The 19,734-nt window shown below is 56.3% G+C and overlaps 1 protein-coding gene across 1 annotated transcript; it reads left to right on the top strand.

Moving 5' to 3' along the window:
* The first annotated feature begins 775 nt into the window (after positions 1–775).
* VILL (villin like) lies at positions 776–19,475 on the top strand. The gene is made up of 20 exons (XM_052643599.1): positions 776–867; positions 3,817–3,883; positions 4,020–4,094; positions 4,408–4,613; positions 5,793–5,901; positions 7,113–7,223; positions 7,527–7,726; positions 8,077–8,155; positions 8,248–8,346; positions 9,007–9,145; positions 9,295–9,395; positions 11,323–11,460; positions 11,566–11,724; positions 12,222–12,401; positions 12,921–13,066; positions 13,997–14,141; positions 17,944–18,129; positions 18,296–18,367; positions 18,802–19,110; positions 19,362–19,475. The coding sequence occupies exons 1-20, from the start codon at positions 776–778 to the stop codon at positions 19,473–19,475; spliced, it is 2,727 nt and encodes a 908-aa protein (XP_052499559.1).
* The last annotated feature ends 259 nt before the right edge of the window (positions 19,476–19,734 follow it).

Here is a 19,734-nt window from a genome sequence, read left to right as displayed (position 1 = left end):
AGGGAAGGAGGGGGCACCAGGAGAGAAGAGCAAGTCAGAGGAGGAACTGGGCATCTGAGAGAGAACGAGGGCCATGGGGGGACAGAGTGAGCCCCCAGGGAAGAGAACAGGGCTTCCAGCAGTAGAGGGCACTGAGTGGGGGGGGGGGGGGGGGAGAGGGTGTGTCCCCACTCAAGGCAGGTGATGGAAGGGGAAGAAGGGACATGCTTGGGTGCGAGAGCCTGTGAGTCCGAAGGGGCACCCTAGGGAGGAAGGGACCACCTGGGGGAAGAAGAAGAGGGTGCTGGGGGGAGAGAGCCCCCACCCTTTGAGCACCCCTTCTCCACCCCCCAGCACCCACGTGGAAGACAGGTGACATGGATGAAGCCTCAGGCCCTGGGAGCCTGAGAGTGTGACTCCCCAGGCTAGCATTGGATATCGGGGCACCCTGCGAGCCCCTTGGGGGTGATGCTGTCCCCCAACAGTGAAACCAGCCCGGTCCCAACTTTCTCCCCACAGGAAGCCCTGGTGACCCCTCTGCTGAGCCAGCCAGGCTTCCTGTCCCTCTGTCGCTGCTTCCCAGTTACAGTTCCTGGTCTGTCCCTCTCGTCACTGCCTGCCTGTGCCCTGGTCGCTGTCAGCAGTCACTGCTTCTGCCCGTCACCGCCGAATGTCACTGTGCCTGTCACTTGACCTCACTGCGTGTTTCCCTTTGCTTGAGACCACCGTTACACGGTCACCAAGTCTGCACCGAAACTGCCGGCACTGCCACTTTCCCCTCCGCAGTCATGGGCTGATGGACCTTCAGGGTGTCAGGCAGTGGGAGCCGGCAGTAGATGAGAAGCCCCTGACCCCGGAATCCTGTGCTCTAGAGAGGGAGACCAGGCCGTGAGCACTCAGGGACTCCAACTCGGGTTGAGGAGGCAGCTCTAGCCCCACAGGAACCCCCTTCCCCCTCCCGCCACCCCCCTTCTCCTGGGCGGCTCCCTCCTCCACCCCTCCCCACCCCACACACATCCACGGCCGCCTTGGCCCTCTTTGAGAGTGTTGGTTGTTTCCCGGTGTGAGCTCACCAGGGCCTGGGTCCGGCCCGGATAAAGACCTAAGAATGTGGGCCGCTCTCGGTGGCCCCCATCACACTATGCCTCTGATTCTGTAACTCGGTCTTCCCTGCCACTTCCTTTCCCCCTGGTCATGCTGAGTCAAGGCTGTACCTCCTGCGATATAACACGCTGGAGTGGAGCAGGGAGGGGAAGGGAGAGAGTGAACACCACACCAGGGCCATGAGAGGGGAGAAGTTCAGAAAGAAGGGACTTCTGGATCTATGAGGCAAAGCAGCAGCAAGAAGGAAGAGTTGCAGCTGGTGGGATTTAGAGGTCAAAAGAACTTCCACCAGTGAAGCAATGACAAATCTCAGGCAGGGGATTCTGAAGGAGGGGTGCAGGGAAGCCTGAGGTCATTGAGAATCACCTGCAGACATGCAACAAGATCCAGAGCTGCCTTCTTCCCCAGATCCTTCTCATTCCCCTCCTCTCTCCTGTGCGCACTGGGAACCATGGAGCACAACAAAGTTGCTGTTTGGAGAGCCAGTGGCTGTTGCAGTCTGTTTGCAAGGCTTGTTTGTAAGCGTTCAGCTGTGTATCAAGAATGTGAGAGTGTCTGGGCCTGATTTAGCCAAGCTGCTTGTGTTGGCTAAGCCTATCACTTGCTGCAGAGTCTGTCACCTTCTTCAGAGTCAGGCTGTACGTTCAGAGTCTGTCCTGGGTTTGCAGAATCTTCATCTACCCTGCCAAGCCTCTTTCTATCCTAAGCCTGTTTGGAGAATCTGAGTCTTTTTAAACAGTCTGTCCCTCTTTCCTCATGGACAAGATACTTTTTTTTTTTTTTTTTAAATTGCAAAAGCTGCCCTGCATGCAAACCTCTCCCTGTCTACAGAGCTGGTCTTACATCCTTGGCTGGGACATCTCTTTCTGCTTAAAGATACTATCCTTGTTTTCCAAGATTTGTCTGTTTTCAGCACCTGTCCGAGTCAGCAGAACCTGTTCCCTTGGCAGGAAGTATCTCTGTCTCTAGACTGTGTCCTGCTCGCAGTCTTTTCCTCTTTCAGAGCCAGGTTCTGTCTGCAGAACCTGAGCCCCGTTTGTACGGTCTGGGGTGTTTTTCAGGGCCTTTGCCTATTTGCACAGCCTATCTGAACTTGCCTGGATAGGAACTCTGTCTGCAGGCTTTACTCCTACAGAGTTCTCAGCACCAGGGGGCCCTGTGTCTGTGAACACCTCTGTCTTTCTGTAGAGCCCATCCCTGTTGGCAGAGCCCATGTCAGCCTGCACAGCCTATTCCTAATAATTGCATGTGAACTTTTTTAACAGGACCTGTTCCTATTCATGGAGTCTTTACCTGTTTCTAGAACTCATCCTTTTCTAAAGCCTGTCCCTGTTTGCAGAACCTGGGCTCTCTACAGAACCCAGCCCTGTTTCAATATCTTGCCCACGTCTGGAGCATCTGTGCTGGACCACAGAGCTGATTTCCCAGCTGGCTCCTTTCTAAAGACGTCACTGTTAACAGAGGCTGTCTGTTTGCAGAGCCTGAGTGGGCTTGCAAGACCTCTCCCTGTCTGCCAAGACTCTGTCTCTAGCAGCCTTGTCTACAGAGCCTGTGTCTTTTCACAGAGCCTAAGTCTCTCAGCAGAGCTCAGCTTGCCCAGCCTGTTTCCATCTCCCTGTGTGCAGGATTTGAGGCTGTTTCCCACAGCTGTCACTGCATGCTGAGCCTGACCATGCCTAGAGAGCTTTGGCCTGTTTCAGAGTTGCCTCTGTCTGAGAAGCACATCTCTGACTGGTAACTCTGGGCCTGTTTGCAGAGCCTTGCCTATCTGTGTGCCTGTTCATATCTGCAGAGTCTGTCCTTTCTGCAAAAAGTCCCTGTCTTAAGAGTTCGTCCCCATCCACAAAGATTTGCAAAGCCTTCCCCATTTCTGAAAAGCTCCTCCATACCAGCAGAACCCAGGACTGTTCATAGAGCCTTTCTCAGCATTCACAGCCTTTGCTTGTTTGCCCAGCCTATCTGAATTTCCCCAGGTACAGTCTGTGTCTCTTCACACAGGTCATCCTTTCAAAGTTGGTGTCTGTCGACAGAACTCATCTTTGTCAGGAGAACCTGTGCCTGTTCCATACCTTTCTTGGGTCTCAGGAAGCTGTCCCTGTTTGCAGAGCCTGTGCTTGTACACAGAGCCTTTTCTCTGCAGGTGCTGTGTCTCTGCACAGCCACCTTCCAGGTGTCCGAAAGACCTTCGCTTATTTGCCTTATGTGCAAAGCCTATCTATCTTGCCTACAGGATTCTGTCTTAATTCAAGAGCTGTGTCCCTGTTGGCAGAGCCTGTCCCTGCCCGCAGCACCTGTTGTTACTGAGCAGAGCCCTCGCCCTCTGCAAGCCTATCAGCATCCACAGTGCCTGTCTCTGGCTGCAGATCCTACAGCTGTCTGTTTTGAACTGTCTGTTGGCAGAGGTGGTCCATAGACTCAAAGCCTATCACTGTCTACCAAGCTCAGCCTTTTTTCAAGAGCACAAACACAGACCACAAGCTAGGTCCCTGTTTGCAAAGCCTCTGTGCTGACATCTGCAGTACCTGTCCTGGTTTTCTGGCACTTGTGTTTATGCAGCCCTCGTCATAAGGGGCACAGGCCATGATGAAGGGGCTTTGGAGAGCTGTGGGTGGGGAGAGCTCCTGCTTGGAGCCCAGAGGGAACGGGGGGGGGGGGGGGGGGGGGGGGGGGGGGCGGCAACCCGGGCCGGAGGACTCCAGCTCGTGTTTCCTCTCTCACTCCCTCCTGATCTAGGATGGACCCCAGGAGGGGCCTCCCTAACACTGAGAGTCACAGGGGCCTCCACATATGGATCATTGAGGTGAGCACCACAACCAGACAGAAGAGCTGGTGGCAGAGAGGGTTCGGGTCTCCGAGACTAGGCTTCCCCCACCCCAGAGGGTCATGGTTGCGGGAGGGGCTCTCCTGAGTCCTCACGAGGCACCCTCCTCTCCCAGAACCTGCAGATGGTGCCAGTCCCCGAGCCGGCTTATGGGAACTTCTTCGAGAAGCACTGCTATGTCGTTCTGCACGTGAGCACTTGAGCCTTTTGGGGGACCGAGCAGGGGGAGGGGCACAGCCCACTGGGGGCTCCGATGATGCAGATTAAGCTCCACCCTGGGAAGAGGCAGGCTGGGAGCCCAGGAATCGCACCCCACAAGGAGGCTGCTGCGCCGTTGAGACCTGTTTGCCCTTCCTTCCTCATTTTCCCTCTCTTACCTGTGGAAGCACCTGACCAGTCTCCCCACAGCCCTTGCTACCTCCTCCCCCTTGGGCCCCAGCCCACCCCGCCGGCCCCTGGGGCCTCAGCCCCCTGCCACACACACACAGACTCTCGGGCCCTAGGTCCCCCAGAGCCTGAAGGCCACGCCGGGGGCGCCCAAAGACCTGCACTACTGGATCGGCAAGATGGCGGGAGCGGGGGCGGAGGGCGCGCCGGGCTCCTTCCTGCAGCACCTGAAGGAGGCGCTGGGCGGCGCCGCCGTGCAGCACCGCGAGGTGCAAGGCCACGAGTCCGCCTGTTTTCGAAGCTACTTCCGCTCGGGAATCATGTGAGTGAGACGGGCAGGGGGCTGAAAGGGCCAGAAGCTGTGGGGTGGCTGGCAGCTGGGGCAACTGGCTTCCTCATCACAGTGTGTGGGGTGTGTTGGGGTGTGTTTGCTTTTTTTATATATATAGAAATCATACCATACAACCTACCCATATAAAATACACAATTCAGTATTTATAGTATATCCACAGACTTGTGTGATCCATCACCACAGTTTTAGAACACTTTCGTCACCCCGGGAAGAATATCCCTACCCTTTAGCATCACTCCCCGCTTCCTCCCATACTCCCTTCCCTCCGTCTGTTTAGATTTATCTCTTCTGGACATTTTACTTAAATAGAATTAGACAATGCCATGGGTGCCTCTACCACATTTTATTTGTTTTCATCACTTAATGGATATTTGGCTTGTTTCTACTTTTTAGCTGTTACGGGTAATACTGTTGTAGGTATGGGCTAGTTTTTGCCCCCATTTTTATTGAGATATACAGTACTGTATCAGTTTAAGGTGTACAGCATAATGGCTTTACTTGCATATATCGTGAAGTGATTACTGCAGTAAGTTTACTCACCATCCATTATTGTTTATAAATCTTTGTGTGGACATTTGTTTTTCATTTCTCTGGGGTGTATACCCAGGAGTGGATCCCAGTTTTGTTTTGAGTTCGCTTTTGTGTTACCATGCCCAGTATAAATATGTCTTTTGTTGTAAATTGCTTCAAAGATGTTTTTAATTACCAAATGCATTGAACCATAGGAAACTGCCAGTATTTGATCATTCTGTTGAACCAAATACATGTAAATACTGTGTACATAAATGCATGCACACATGTATACATGCACATGCAGAAAACATGCCAGCCCATATATGTCGACCTACCGTTGGGCACACATCAGTGAATATGCATGTCCACCTACACATACATACACAGTTATGTGAATTCCATGCATACACATCTATTCTCACACAGATACATACCCACATGCATACATGCATGTGTCCACATATCTGCACATGGATAAGCACATGCACAGTCCTGTCCCATATGGTTGCACACACATGTTCATACATGTTAAACAGCATGTGTGTCCCCACACGTGTGCGTGCCCATGTTCGTGTCTGCACGCACTGCCACTCGTGGTGGTCTGTGGTCTCACGTGGGACCCTGTGCTCTCCTCAGCTATAGGAAGGGAGGCCTGGCCTCTGCCCGCAAGCATGTGGAGACCAACGTGTACAACATCCAGCGACTGCTGCGCATCCGAGGGGGGAAGCACGTGTCGGCCACTGAGGTGAGAGCTGCGAGGGATGCCGCCTGACCTTGGATTCAGCTGGACTGCATGTCCTGGAGTGTCGGGAGGTGTGGGAGGGCAGTGGGGCAGTGAGGGGAACGTGGGCGGTCAGCATTCCCCAATGGCCCATCCTGATGAGGAGAGAGAAGGCAGAGCCCAGCTTCCAGCCCCACCTCTGCTGTGTCTCCTCTGACCCTTGGTCTCCTCGTCTGTCCCGGAGCACATTAAGACCTAGGACAGTGAGGCGGACGAGATGATGCACCTGGGTGGCCCCGGTAAGCAGCACCATGAGAGAGAGGATGATCTGGGGAGGTGCACGGCCCCACACTCTCATACACATCATCATTGCCACCCATAGGCACACACAGCCTCTCCCGCTGCTACCCCAGAGCCACTCGGCCTATTGAGAGCCTTTGTGCAAATTAGACCTGAGTGCTCCTTACTTCCGTCAGGATATTGATGGAAAATACTGATCTTGTGAGAACAAGATGGCCTCCTGCCATCCAGTGTGATGAAGTCAGGGGTCTGACAACTGCAATATAAACGGCGCTCCCGAATTGTGCACATTACTGTCTGCACAGTTCCGGACTCACAGGCAGTCCCGCCCAGGCTCATGCAGGGCCACCCACTGATTCAGTGACCGAACATCTGGTTCATGCAGGGCCACCATGCAGCCCGAGGTTTTGCCTGTTAGCCTGCCATAATTATTCAGAGCCCCCACTTTTACTCTCAAAAGTGCCTCTGTTGGGGTGACAACTGCCCTCAGCCCCAGATCACACTGTCCCCTACACAGGCACACAAGCACTGTCACCCAGGAGCACACACAGCTACACACATGGAGAAACGGATGCGTGAGCCCCACTCGTATCCATATGTCCACGTACACACGCACTGCTGTGGACTCGCGCCGAGAAGTGTCAGATTCAGTCATGGACACCCTGTGAAAGGAAGCATATTGTAGTCACAGACACCCAGAGACGCACCCAGCCACACCCACGCAGTGACCCTCGAGGTCTCACGATTACACCGATGCGTGTCTACATGCAGCTCACACCTACACCACACACACCACACCACACTCATGCATACTGCTAGCTGCACACAAGTGACACACCTGAGCTTTGCTCACATGGGCAGGGGCTGGCTGCGGGCCCTTCCCAGGGTCCAGGCAGTACGACCCCCTGTCTCCTCCCTGACCCTGGCCCTCGCAGGTGGAGCTCTCCTGGCACAGCTTCAACAAGAGTGACATCTTCCTGCTGGACCTGGGGAGGCTGATGATCCAGTGGAATGGGCCCAAGGCCAGCGCAGCCAAGAAGGCACGGGTCAGTGTCCACCCCAGGAACGAAGGGCTGCAGGGCTTGGGGAGAGGGACGGTCCTCCATGGGCCCATCCTCCATCCACCCCAAGAAGTGGGCATGGCTCTCTGCCCGAGAAGCGGAGAAGCACCTACAAGCTGAGTCCAGATTCCGCACTGGGGGTACCCCTGGATGCCAGGATCAGGGGGTACCTCCCCAGGCCCCCCACCTCTGGGAGCTGAGCAGTGACAGGAAGGGTCTGGGCTGGAATGTCTGAGAGGTGAAGGGGCCATGCTGGGGAGGCCCTGACTTCCAGCTCTGGTCCTGCAGGGCCTGTTCCTCACCCACAGCCTCCGGGACAGGGAGCGTGGTGGTCGTGCACAGGTCAGTGTGGTGGATGATGAGGCTGAAGCCACTGACCTCATGGAGATCATGGAAGCTGTGCTGGGCCACAGAGTGCGCAACCTGCATGCCGCCATGCCCAGCAAAAGGATGAGTGAGCTGCAGAAGGCCAATGTCCACCTCTACCAGTGAGCAGACCTTGGGAGTGGGTAGGGTGGGTGTGTCCATCGTTACTGCAGTAACATGGTGCCTCTAGGAAGGCCTCTAGGAAAGGTTCTTGGCTGTCTGGAGCAGGCCATGAGGCACCTTAGACTCAGCCTGTACTCTTGCATGGCTACCTTCCTGAGAAACTCATTGTACAGACAAGGCTACTGAGGCCCTGAAAAGGCCAGGGCACTGCCTAAGGCTTCACAGCAAGGCTGCGGAGAACCCAGCCCCCAAGCCTTCTGCCTCTGGACACAGGAGGGGCGGTGGCGGCTGGAGTAGAGCCAGGCCAGGAAGGGGCTAAGCTGCCCACATCTGCATGCCTGTCCCCTAGAATCTGCCAGAAGAGCAAGGATCTGGTGGTCCAGGAGTTGTCGACCTGCCCGCTGACCCAAGACCTACTTCAGGAGGAGGTGAGGCAGGCTTGGTCCCAGCCATCCCCACCCACTCCGTAACTCCAGCCCAGTCCGGACCACACACTGACCAGCTCCACTTCTGATCCCAGAACTGCTACATGCTGGACCAGGGCAGCTTCAAGATCTACGTGTGGCAGGGACGCCTGGCCAGCCTCCAGGAGAGAGGGGCTGCCTTTAGGAGGGCTCTGGTGAGGCTGGGGCCCTGTCTCAGAGGGTCGTTGTGCCGCCCTGGGGTCTGAGGATGGGAGACATCTGTGTCTTGGGGTCTAAAGGGAGGGGTAGTCCTGCCCTGGGACCAGGAGGGGGATACCTCGTGCCCTTGGAGCCCTGTCTGATGGAGAAGACTATAACCCGGTCCCGGGGTCCAAGCCTGGAGACCCACTGCCCTATCTGAGGGAGGAGACACTCTGACCAAAGATCCCAGGGAAACACACGGCCCCTCTCTGGGGTGCCACAGGCTTGTGGTGCCCTGGAGGCCCTGGCAGGGAAAGACCAGAGAGCATCCAAGAAGCCTTGTGTAAAAGGGAGCATGGGGGACCTACCTTGAGGTCTGAGGATTCTCCAGCACTGGGCCCGCCTTTTTTTTCCAGGAGGGGAGGCAGGGTTCTGCCTGGGGTCTGAAGGCAGTCATAGCCCGCCCTTCCGGAGGCCCGCAGTAAGGGGAACCTGGGTGTCCTCGGGGACCTAGGGGAAGTCGGTAGTGTCGTAGTGTCGGAGCCAGCTCCTTATGCGGGTCACGAGCTCAGTTAATTAATGCTGCTCAGTGCACAGCTGGCCCCGCGGATCCCGCGGGGTAGAGTAGAGCAGTGGGCCCCTGGGCCACATGCCTCACCCAACTCCCGCCCCAGAGCTTCATCCAGGCCAAGGGCTACCCGAGCTACACCAGCGTGGAGGTGATGGACGACGGCGCCGAGTCGGCCGGGTTCAAGCAGCTCTTCCAGTCATGGTCTGGGCAGCAGCGCAAGAACAAGAACCTTAGTGGGATGGGTGAGAGGGCGTGGCCAGAGAGGGGGCGGAGCTCCGAGCTGCAGTGGGCGGGGCAGGGCATAGACTATCCCAGAGAAGAGTGAGGGGTGTGGCTGGAGGGGGCTTTTTGCGTGATGAGCGGGGCAAGACACCCTCTGTCCCACCCTCAGGTAAACTGCTTCAGGTGAAGCTAGACGTGGGCAAGCTGCACAGCCAGCCTGAGCTAGCTGCCCAGCTCAGGATGGTGGACGACGCTTCTGGGAGCGTACAGGTGAGGGGCACTGGCTTGGCTGGGTGAAGATGTCTTCAGGTGAACCATGTGGCTGCTAAAGAGTCGCAGGTATGCCCTGGTGCACGTCCGCACACAATCAGGGACCCTCGGGGGCATGTGTACATATACCCACACCGCCCCTGAGCCAGCTCATACTGTGTGTGACAGTATTGTCACACACAACACACAACAATGGCCACTTGCTGGGTAACGCTCATGGCAGTCAGCACAGTAACATCTGGACAATTAATTGTGCCCTTTTGTCGTATGTTTGACACAACCGTACCTATTATATTATAGACACATACACCTTTGTCATTGCACTTATTCACAGCGAGGTACACAGTTGCAAACATGCAGCTGTACAGACTCTACATCACACGTGATCACACCCCCACACATCCAGCCTTCAACACAGTCACACCCTGGGCTCAGACAGATGTCCTGGGAGATGCAGGGTTTGGGGGCTACTTCCAGGCTCTGTACAGGGCAGGGTTGCCTCTTGACTTCCTGGGTCACCCCTGGTCAGGGCCCTTAATTTCTTCAGGACTCAGTATTTTAGAAGACTCCTTTTTTTAATTTGCAAAATGGGGCTAGATCTGTGGTACTACCTGGACCCCAGGCTGGTGTGGGGGTGCTGTGAGATGATGGGAACAGGACAGCTGGCCCTGTTTGAGGGGGTGCTAGTTCTCAAGGTTGGCCAAGGTCAGAGAAAATACTGTTGCTCCAAGGTTCCCTCCAACTTTTGCCCTGATATGGACAGACAGTGGCAATGAGCGGGGAAGAGGCTGAGAATAGGAGGACGGGGAGCAGGGAGAGAGGATGATAGGTTGGAGGACAGGGAGAGACTGAGGGAGAGGGGGGAGAAGACAGAGGAAGAAGACAGAAGCTAGAGGGAGGAGGGGATAGGGCAGAGCGGGAGGGGTGAAGGCCCAGGAGAGGAGAAAGGGAGTCAGGGAGAGGTGGGGTACCCCGGGAGAGACGGGCAGCCAGGAGAGAGAAAAGGAGAAACAGGAAAATGGAGATAAGGGCAAGGAAGGCAGGAAGGAGGGGTCTGTAGCCCAGACCCCAAGTACCAAGGCAGAGAGCGAACCCACCCACCCCAGCAGTCGGGGGACAGGCAGCCAGGGGGAGGGTCCAAGCCGGGAGGCCTGGCTGCCAGGTGAGTGCAGCTCCCGGAGGCACGGGACGGGAGTCAGCCTGTTCTGCAAGAAGCAGGATGCTGGGTGCTCTAGTCTTTTCCAGAGACTGCTGTCAGGCCTCAGAATGCCCTGATATTGTTTCTTACTACATCAAAGTGAGCACTGTTACCCCCACTTTACAGGTGGGAAAAGATTTACACTTTACAGATTCACTTCACAGGTGAATCTCAGCGTGGACTCACTGCCCATGTGGGTGACCAGGATTCGACCGAGGTCTCCCTGGCTTGGCTCCCCACAGGAAAAAGAAATCACGCTAAGTGTGACAGACTGTTTCCCTTTCAGTCTTAAAACAGGCTTTGCTTTTCTAAATGACACTTGAGAACAGGAAAATTTTCCAAGAACCCCTGGGCCTTGCTTCCGCCCAGCTTCTGCTCCCCTGGCCTGAGCAGCGAGCAGCAGTGCAGAACCTGTCTGGCCCTCGTCCGGCTGTGGCTGGCGGGCTCAGGCTGGGGTGGCCTGAAGCAGCCGGGGCAGCCTCTGGAGTCCTCCCTACTTGTTTGTCGCAGGCGCTCCACACCAACTCAGAGTCCTGGCTGTGAGCAGATGTAGGCCCCAGGGGTCCGTGGGGGGAGCACAGAGCCTAGGGTGGGTGCGCACCTCGGGGGGAGCCCCTTGCTGCACAGGTGCGGCCAGCCTCTGGCCGCAGAGAGCTTCCTGGCTGGACAGGTGGGTGGGCTGGTTTAGGTGGAGGCACCACCCGTGCCTGTCGGTCCCCTGTTCCCCAGGTATGGTGCGTCCAGGACTCATGCAGGCGGCCTGTGGACCCCAAGCGTCACGGACAGTTGTGCGCTGACTGCTGCTATCTTGTCCTGTACACCTACCGGAGGATGGGCCTCACCCAGCACGTCTTGTACCTGTGGCAGGTGTGCCGGCCTGAGTCGGGTGGCGGGCACCCTCAACCCCTGAAGCTGAGGAGCCGAGGACGGGGCCTGCGACCTGTGCTGAGCCCTCACCACTCCTGCCCACAGGGCCTCCAGGCCACGGCACACGAGATCAGCGCCCTAAGGGCCAACGCCGAGGAGCTGGACCTGTGGTACCGTGGAGCCCTGGTGCAGGAGCACGTGACCATGGGCAGCGAGCCCCCGCACTTCCTCGCCATCTTCCAGGGCCAGCTCATGATCTTCCAGGTAGGGCTCCAGGTAGGGCCTTTCCATGCCCGGGCTGCACACTTCCTCTGCAGGCCAGGGGCCAGCCTACTGCCCCTCAGCTTCCTGGTGTTTCTCTGAGGCCCAGGCGCTCCGAGGGTGACCCCTGCCTGCCCCAGTTTCCTCCCCCGTCCCCAGAGCCAACCACAGAACAGGGGCACAATGAGGAAGCCAAACAGAAGGGGAGCCTGGGCCTTGTCCAGGGTCACACACAGACCCAGCTGCTCCCCACTTTCCACCTTTAAGGCCTGGGGGATCCTTGCTCTGACCTCTCCGAGATGGGGTGAGGGATCCATTTAGAAAGGCCCTGGCCCCCTATTCCACATGGAGGGGATTTTCCCACTACACACTCACAGGGTCCTGAAAACAGAGGCAGCTTTAAGAGGGGGGCCCTGGGTGCCGAGGCAGTGCAGCCCCCACTGGGAGAGGGAGGCAGCCCAGGAGCCCTTACCTCAGCCTGAGGCCCAGTCCTCTCGTAGGGGCGCCCCAGCCACAGCAGGAAGGAGCACCCGGCACCCGCCGTCAGCCTCTTCCACATCCAAGGCACCGACAGCTACAACACCCGGACTGTGGAGGTGCCAGCCCGCGCCTCAGCCCTCAACTCCAATGACGTCTTCCTGCTGGTGACAGCCAACCTCTGCTACCTCTGGTTTGGAAAGGTAGCCCACGCCCGGGGCAGGGGCACCAGCCCAGGGAAGTCCACTCCTCAGCGGAGGCTGACTGCAAGCCCAGCCTCGGACAGGCCAGGAGGGAGGCGGCGGAGAGCCGCCTGTGCTTTCTGGAACCTGGGGGAAGTTATAACGTGACAGGTGGACAGGGGCGTCCACAGGTCAGAGCCAGGCCAGGCCCGGGCCGCCTCCCCTCCTTCTGGCCTCGTTCAGGGATCACGTCCCTCCCCAAGTGTCTTGGGGATCTTCAGCTGATCTTCAGCATAAAACCTCAATGATCTGCAAGTCTAGAGGTCTCCATCCTGTGCTCCAACCTGGAGAGGGTCCCTGTGACCTTGATCTCCTGAGGAGACAGAAGCCGGGGGCGGGGGTGCAGGGAGGAAGGGAGACACTTCTTCACGTGTGGTGGGCCACGAGCCCAGGCCTCCCGGCCCCCATTAGCGGGGGATGAGGGGCTGGAGGTGAGGCCCTCTCCCGCTGCAGGGCCTGACCCAGCTTCCTGCCTTCCAGGGCTGCAGCGGTGACCAGCGTGAGATGGCGCGGACAGTGGTCACCATCATCTCCAGGGAAGACATGGAGATAGTGCTGGAGGGTCAGGAGCCTCCCGACTTCTGGGAGGCTCTGGGGGGCCAGGCGCCCTACCCCAGCAACAAGAGGTGACAAGGCTGGGAAGAGGGGAGGAAACTGAGGCCCAAGAGGGTGGGTGATTAGTTACTGATCACACAGGGAACTAGACAGAGCCCAGGAGCCCACCCCACCCTTCCCTCTCCACTGACTTGTAGCGGGAAGATGCTGGGGAGAGCGATGCAGTGGCGCCCTCTGCTGGAGAAATGTGCTCCCTGCACGGTCCCGTCCTGGACCCTCCCGTTCGCAGAGGGCCTGGGGGCAAAGCGCCGTCCCCCAACCCTGCACTTCCCACAGGTGGTGTCCCCAGGGTACTGGGACATACGGGGAAACAGCGTGTGAGCAGTGTGCCAGAATAGTGTGCGTGTAGTGTGTAAATGGGTAAGGAAGGGCAGAGTGAGGTCTCTCAGGGCTCTGGAAGCAGAGTGCCGGTCTCTGTGTCTGTGGGACCTGGCTATTCCCCACACGTGTCCTGAGCGCCTACATTCTGCAGTCCCTTCTCTCAGTCTGGGTTCCCTCCTCGTACTCCTCTCACCTTTGGCCTGAGGCGCAGCTCCTGGGCTTCCAGCCTGGGGTGGTGCCAGCGGCTTCTCCCTCCCGGGGCAGCAGGACTCCCCCGGGCCCTCCCTGCCCTCCCGGCCTCCACACTCAGCCCGCTGCCCCCCTCCTTCCTGGTGCTCCTTCCCCGGAAAGTTCACAGGGCAGCTTGTGCTTCGGCTGCCTGTGGGTAGACAGATCACCTAGCTTCCTCCACTGAGACACGGAGGCCTGAAGAAGGGCAGGCATTTTGGGAGTGGACCCTGAGACAGGGGGAGCTCAGAGGAGGGCCAGCACCTCCTGCCCCAGGAGGCGTCATGTCCCAGCCCTGGAGGGGTGGTGGAGGAGTGCTGTGCGGAGGGCTGGCTTGGCCCAGGCTGCCAGAGGCCCGGGGGCCCCTCACAGCCTTGTGCCATGCTGGCCAGGCCCCCTGAGGACGTGTGCGACTTCCAGCCACGACTGTTTGAGTGCTCCTGCCAGACAGGGCCCCTGGTCCTCACAGAAGTAGTGTTCTTCAGCCAAGAGGACCTGGACAAGTATGACGTCATGCTGCTGGACGCCTGGCAGGAGGTGCGGTCACCTGGGTGCCCGGGTGGGGTGTGAGTGGGATGGGTCTGCGCCTGTCTGACTGAGGGAGAGTGTGTGTGGCTTTGTGTTTCTGGCCACGTGACTGCATATAAGGCTGCGGGTGAGTGAGCACCTGTGACACTGAGACCCTGAGACCCCGAGGACTGTGACCCTGTGGCTGTGGGTGAGACACCAGGGGTGACTCTGTCCCGGGCAGCCTGTGGGAGACTGTGCCTGTGTGTCTAGCACTCACATGCGGTGGAGCTGGGTGCAGGGGAGCTGGGTGCAGGGGAGCTGGGTGCCTTCCGACCGCGGGAGTCCAGGCAGCCAAGTGCCTGTGGCTGACATGTCAGTGCAGAGTGGGTGTCCATAAAGTGACTGTGTGTGTGTATACGTATGTGTGTGTAGTGGCCAGAAAGTGACAGTGTGCATATGTATGTGTGTAGTGTCCATAAAGTGATTTTGTGTGTGTGTCTGTGTGTATGTGTATGTGTGTGTAGTGTCCATAAAGTGATTGTGTGTGTATATGTATATGTGTGTAGTGGCCATAAAGTGATTGTGTGTGTGTATATGTATATGTGTATATGTGTATGTGTGTATAGTGCCCATAAAGGGATTGTGTTTGTATATGTATATGTGTATTTGTCCATAAAGTGATCGTGTGTGTGTGTGTCTGTGTGTGTGTGTAGTGGCCATAGAGTGATTGTCTATGTGTATATGTATATGTGTGTGGTGTCCATAAAGTGATTCTCTGTGTGTGTATGTGTGTGTAGTGGCCATAAAGTGATTGTCTGTGTATATGAAGAGGTGGCAAGAATACACAGAAGAACTGTGCTGTACAAAAAAGAGCTTCATGACCCAGATAATCACAATGGTGTGATCACTCACCTAGAGCCAGACATCCTGGAATGTGAAGTCAAGTGGACCTTAGAAAGCATCACTACTAACAAAGCTAGTGGAGGTGATGGAATTCCATTGAGCTCTTTCAAATCCTGAAAGATGATGCTGTGAAAGTGCTGCACTCAATATGCCAGCAAATTTGGAAAACTCACCAGTGGTCACAGGACTGGAAAAGGTCAGTTTTCATTCCAATCCCCAAAAAAGGCAATGCCAAAGAATGCTCAAACTACCGCACAATTGCACTCATCTCACACGCTAGTAAAGTAGTGCTCAAAATTCTCCAAGCCAGGCTTCAGCAATATGTGAACCGTGAACTTCCAGATGTTCAAGCTGGTTTTAGAAAAGGCAGAGGAACCAGAGATCAAATTGCCAACATCCGCTGGATCATCGAAAAAGCAAGAGTTCCAGAGAAACATCTCTTTCTGCTTTATTGACTATGCCAAAGCCTTTGACTGTGTGGATCACAAGAAACTGTGGAAAATTCTGAAAGAGATGGGAATACCAGACCACCTGACCTGCCTCTTGAGAAACCTATGTGCAGGTCAGGAAGCAACAGTTAGAACTGGACATGGAACAACAGACTGGTTCCAAATAGGAAAAGGAGTACGTCAAGGCTGTATATTGTCACCCTGCTTATTTAACGTATATGCAGAGTACATCATGAGAAATGCTGGGCTGGAAGAAGCACAAGCTGGAATCAAGATTGCTGGGAGAAATATCAATAACCTCAGATATGCAGATGACACCACCCTTATGGCAGAAAGTGAAGAGGAACTAAAAAGCCTCTTGATGAAAGTGAAAGAGGAGAGTGAAAAAGTTGGCTTAAAGCTCAACATTCAGAAAACAAAGATCATGGCATCTGGTCCCATTACTTCATGGGAAATAGATGGGGAAACAGTGGAAACAGTGTCAGACTTTATTTCTGGGGGCTCCAAAATCACTGAAGATGGTGATTGCAGCCATGAAATTAAAAGATGCTTGCTCCTTGGAAGGAAAGTCATGACCAACCTAGATAGCATATTGAAAAGCAGAGATATTACTTTGCCGACAAAGGTCTGTCTAGTCAAGGCTATGGTTTTTCCTGTGGTCATGTATGGATGTGAGAGTTGGACTGTGAAGAAGGCTGAGCGCTGAAGAATTGGTGCTTTTGAACTGTAGTGCTGGAGAAGACTCTTGAGAGTCCCTTGGACTGCACGGAGATCCAACCAGTCCATCCTAAAGGAGATCAGTCCTGGGTGTTCATTGGAAGAACTGATGCTGAAGCTGAAACTCCAGTACTTTGGCCACCTCATGCGAAGGATTGACTCATTGGAAAAGACTCTGATGCTGGGAGGGATTGGGGGCAGGAGGAGAAGAGGACGACAGAGGATGAGATGGCTGGATGGCATCACCGACTCAATGGACATGAGTTTGAGTGAACTCTGGGAGTTGGTGATGGACAGGGAGGCCTGGCGTGCTGTGATTCATGGGGTTGGAAAGAGTCGGACACGACTGAGCGACTGAACTGAACTGAACTGAACTGTGTGTGGTGTCCATAAAGTGATTGTGTGTTTATATGTGTGTGTGTGTATGGATGTGTGTGTCGTGGCCATAAAGTGATAGCTTCTGTGTATATATATGTGTGTGTAGTGTCTTCGTGTACCTGCATTTGATCTCTATATTTATTTCCTCTCTGATCTTCACTATTTCCTTGCTGGTGGTGACTTCAGATTTTGTTCTTTTTCTAGTACTTGTAGATAATAAGTTAGGCTGTTTGTTCCAGAGTTTCTGGCTTTCTTGAGGCTGGCCTGCATCACCATGGATCTCCCTCTGAGGACTGCTTTGGGTGCATCCCATAGGTTTTTGTATGGTCGCGTTTTCATTGTCATTTGTTGGTGTGCGTGCATTTGCCTGTGTTCAGACAGCTGTGTGTAATGGCTGTGTGGTCAAGGAACTGGCTGTAAGTGGCCAGACCAGCCAGGAGCAATGATGCTGTGCAAGAGAGACTGTGAAACTGGCTGACGGTATGGGTGCCTGAGTGAATGTATTCATGCGACTGTGCGATCACGTCTCAGTATGGCCGGATGCAGTGGTGTTTCCGGCCACTGTTTTCCAGGCTGTGCCATCCGGTATGACTGTGTTTAGGTGCAGCTGTGTCTGTGTGTGGGTGATTGTGTGTGGCTGTGATTTGCCCTTCTGGCTGAGTGGTGATGGACAGTTGTGTCTGTGTAGCTGTGGCCATGTGTGTGTGTGTCTGGGATGCCGTGTGAGTGTGGCAGGGAGGCCTTTGGGATCCCATCCCACTCAGAGCACAAGCAAAGCCCTGTGCCCAGCAGCCCAGATTCTCCCTCCCTCTCACTCTGCTCTGGCCGCCATGTCTTTCCGGCTGCTCCTTGAGCACGCCAGCACGCTCAGGGCCTTTGCGCTGCGTGTCTCCTCTGCACAGAGCATCCCCCACCCCCACTCCCTCAGATCTTGGCTCAAACGTCATCTTTTCGGTAAGGCTTTCCCTGACTCAGCGACCGTGTCTGCCACTTCACCACCACGACCACCACTCCTCTCCCTGCCTTGTTTTTCTCCATCTGATACTCTACATAATTTACTTATTTTTGTGCTTCCCCCAGCCAAATGAAAGCTCTGCAAGGGCAGGGATTTTGTCTGTGTCTTTTCCATGGTTGAGTCCCTCATCCCAAGACAGTGTCTTGCACACCACTGGGACTCAGTAAATACGTGTGGATTGACCGCACACATGCATGCCTGCGAACCTCCTGGCATGTTTCCGGGTGTGTGGGTGTGTGGCCGGCCTGCTGGGTGGGTCTGGTTGGCTGGGATGTGTGTGGGGAGCTCTGAGACCACCTGATGGACAGGGCTGGGAGGGAAGAGGTCAGCTCCACCCACCCAAGGCCAGGCCCACTCTGTGGCCCAGATCTTCCTGTGGTTGGGGGCAGCTGCCAGCGAGTGGAAGCAGAAGGCTGTGGCCTGGGGCCAGGAGTACCTGAAGACCCACCCAGCAGGGAGGAGCCTGGCCACGCCCATCATGCTGGTCAAGCAGGGCCACGAGCCTCCCACCTTCACTGGATGGTTCTGCAGCTGGGACCCCTACAAATGGAGTGTGAGTGACACCTGGACTCCCCATCCCCACCCTAATCCACGAGGAGGGGGCCACCCTGATACACTGAGGGGAATCATCACTCTGCCCAGGGACCTCCAGTCTGTGGAGGGAACTTGATCCCTTTGTTGCCCCTCCATCGAGCTCCCATCCTGATTCTTGCCCCTAGAGCACCCAGTCCTACAAGGAGGTGGTGGAGGGTGACCTGGGAGCAGTTTCTACCATCTCTGAGATAACAGCCGTGAGTATTAGGGCCCCCCTCCCCTGGTGGCTCAGATACTGAAGAATCTGCCTGCAATGCAGGAGACCTGGGTTCAGTCCCTGGGTTGGGAAGATGCCCTGGAGGAGGGCATGGCAACCCACTCCAGTAGTCTTGCCTGGAGAATCCCCATGGACAGAAGAGCCTGGTGGGCTACAGTCCATGGGATCACAAAGAGTTGGACCCAACTGAGCAACTAACACGCACACACACACACACACACACACACACACACACACACACACACTCATGGGTTCTGGGCTGGCATGGCCCAGCAGCCAGAATGAGCAGGGAAGGAGCCAGGTGCCGGAAGGGGCAGGAATGGCGTTGGGGGCAAGAGGACCAGGCAGCTCAGTGCAGCCTCCCGAGGGAGCCTATCCCCCAGCTTCCTAAGCCTGAGCCCCCTCTCCTGGCAGGAGATCGTCAACTTCCAGCTGTCCAGATGGCCAGGCAATGACAGGGCAGGCCCTTTGGCCCTGCGGGCCCTCAAGAGCTCCGAGGACAGCTCCGAGAGCTGGAGCTCGCTCTCAGAGCTGGGCCCTCGCGCGGGCACCGGTAGCCGGAGCACCATCAGCCGGAGCACCGTCAGCACCGTCAGCAGCGCCAGCAGCAGCAGCTACCAGAGCAGCCCCCGATCCCTGGGCAGCGGGGGCCTGCCCCAGGAACAGCTGAGGCACCGGGCTGCCAAGGACCTGCCGGAGGGCGTGGACCCAGCCCACAAGGAGGTGAGTGCTCAGAACCCCTGCTGCTGCTAGTCCCCACACTCGTGCAGGGAAAGCTGAGCTGCAGGCACCCAGGGCATGACCCACAGGTGGTAGGCCATGGGCAGCTGCCCTGGGAGATGAGTGTTCCAGATGGGGTGATGGGCAAAGAGACAGGGGAGAGGATGGCACATCGGGGTGGGTGGGACAGGGTTGTGGGCTCAGCTGACACCCTGCCTCTGCATCCACTCTCTCCTGCCCCCGCCCTGCCCCAGGCCTATCTCTCAGACTCTGATTTCCAAGATATCTTTGGGAAGTCCAAGGAGGAGTTCTACAGCATGGCCAAGTGGAGGCAGCAGCAGGAGAAGAAGCAGCTCGGCTTCTTCTGAACCCAGGCCCTGCCCTGCCGGTGCCACCCAGATGGCCCGGGCGTGGGTACCCGCCTGTGGGCACCTCCCTACAAATACCTGAGCCTGAGGAGGCCCTCCTGGCACTCCCTCCTTGGAGACTCCTGGTCCCTAAAATAAAAGCCAGTGGCTCTGACAAGGTGTGGTGAGTCAGCTTTCAGGGCTGGGTCACTCAGGTCCGCCTCTTAGGGGAGTGGGCCTCTGGGACTGGGGGGCGGGGGGGCTGTGACATTCCAAAGCC

This window comes from Budorcas taxicolor, chromosome 1 (genome assembly GCF_023091745.1).
Source record: "Budorcas taxicolor isolate Tak-1 chromosome 1, Takin1.1, whole genome shotgun sequence".
NCBI classification, from domain to species: Eukaryota; Metazoa; Chordata; class Mammalia; order Artiodactyla; family Bovidae; genus Budorcas; species Budorcas taxicolor.
Note: the sequence above shows the minus strand (reverse complement) of the source record. Positions and strands in the feature narration are given on the sequence as shown.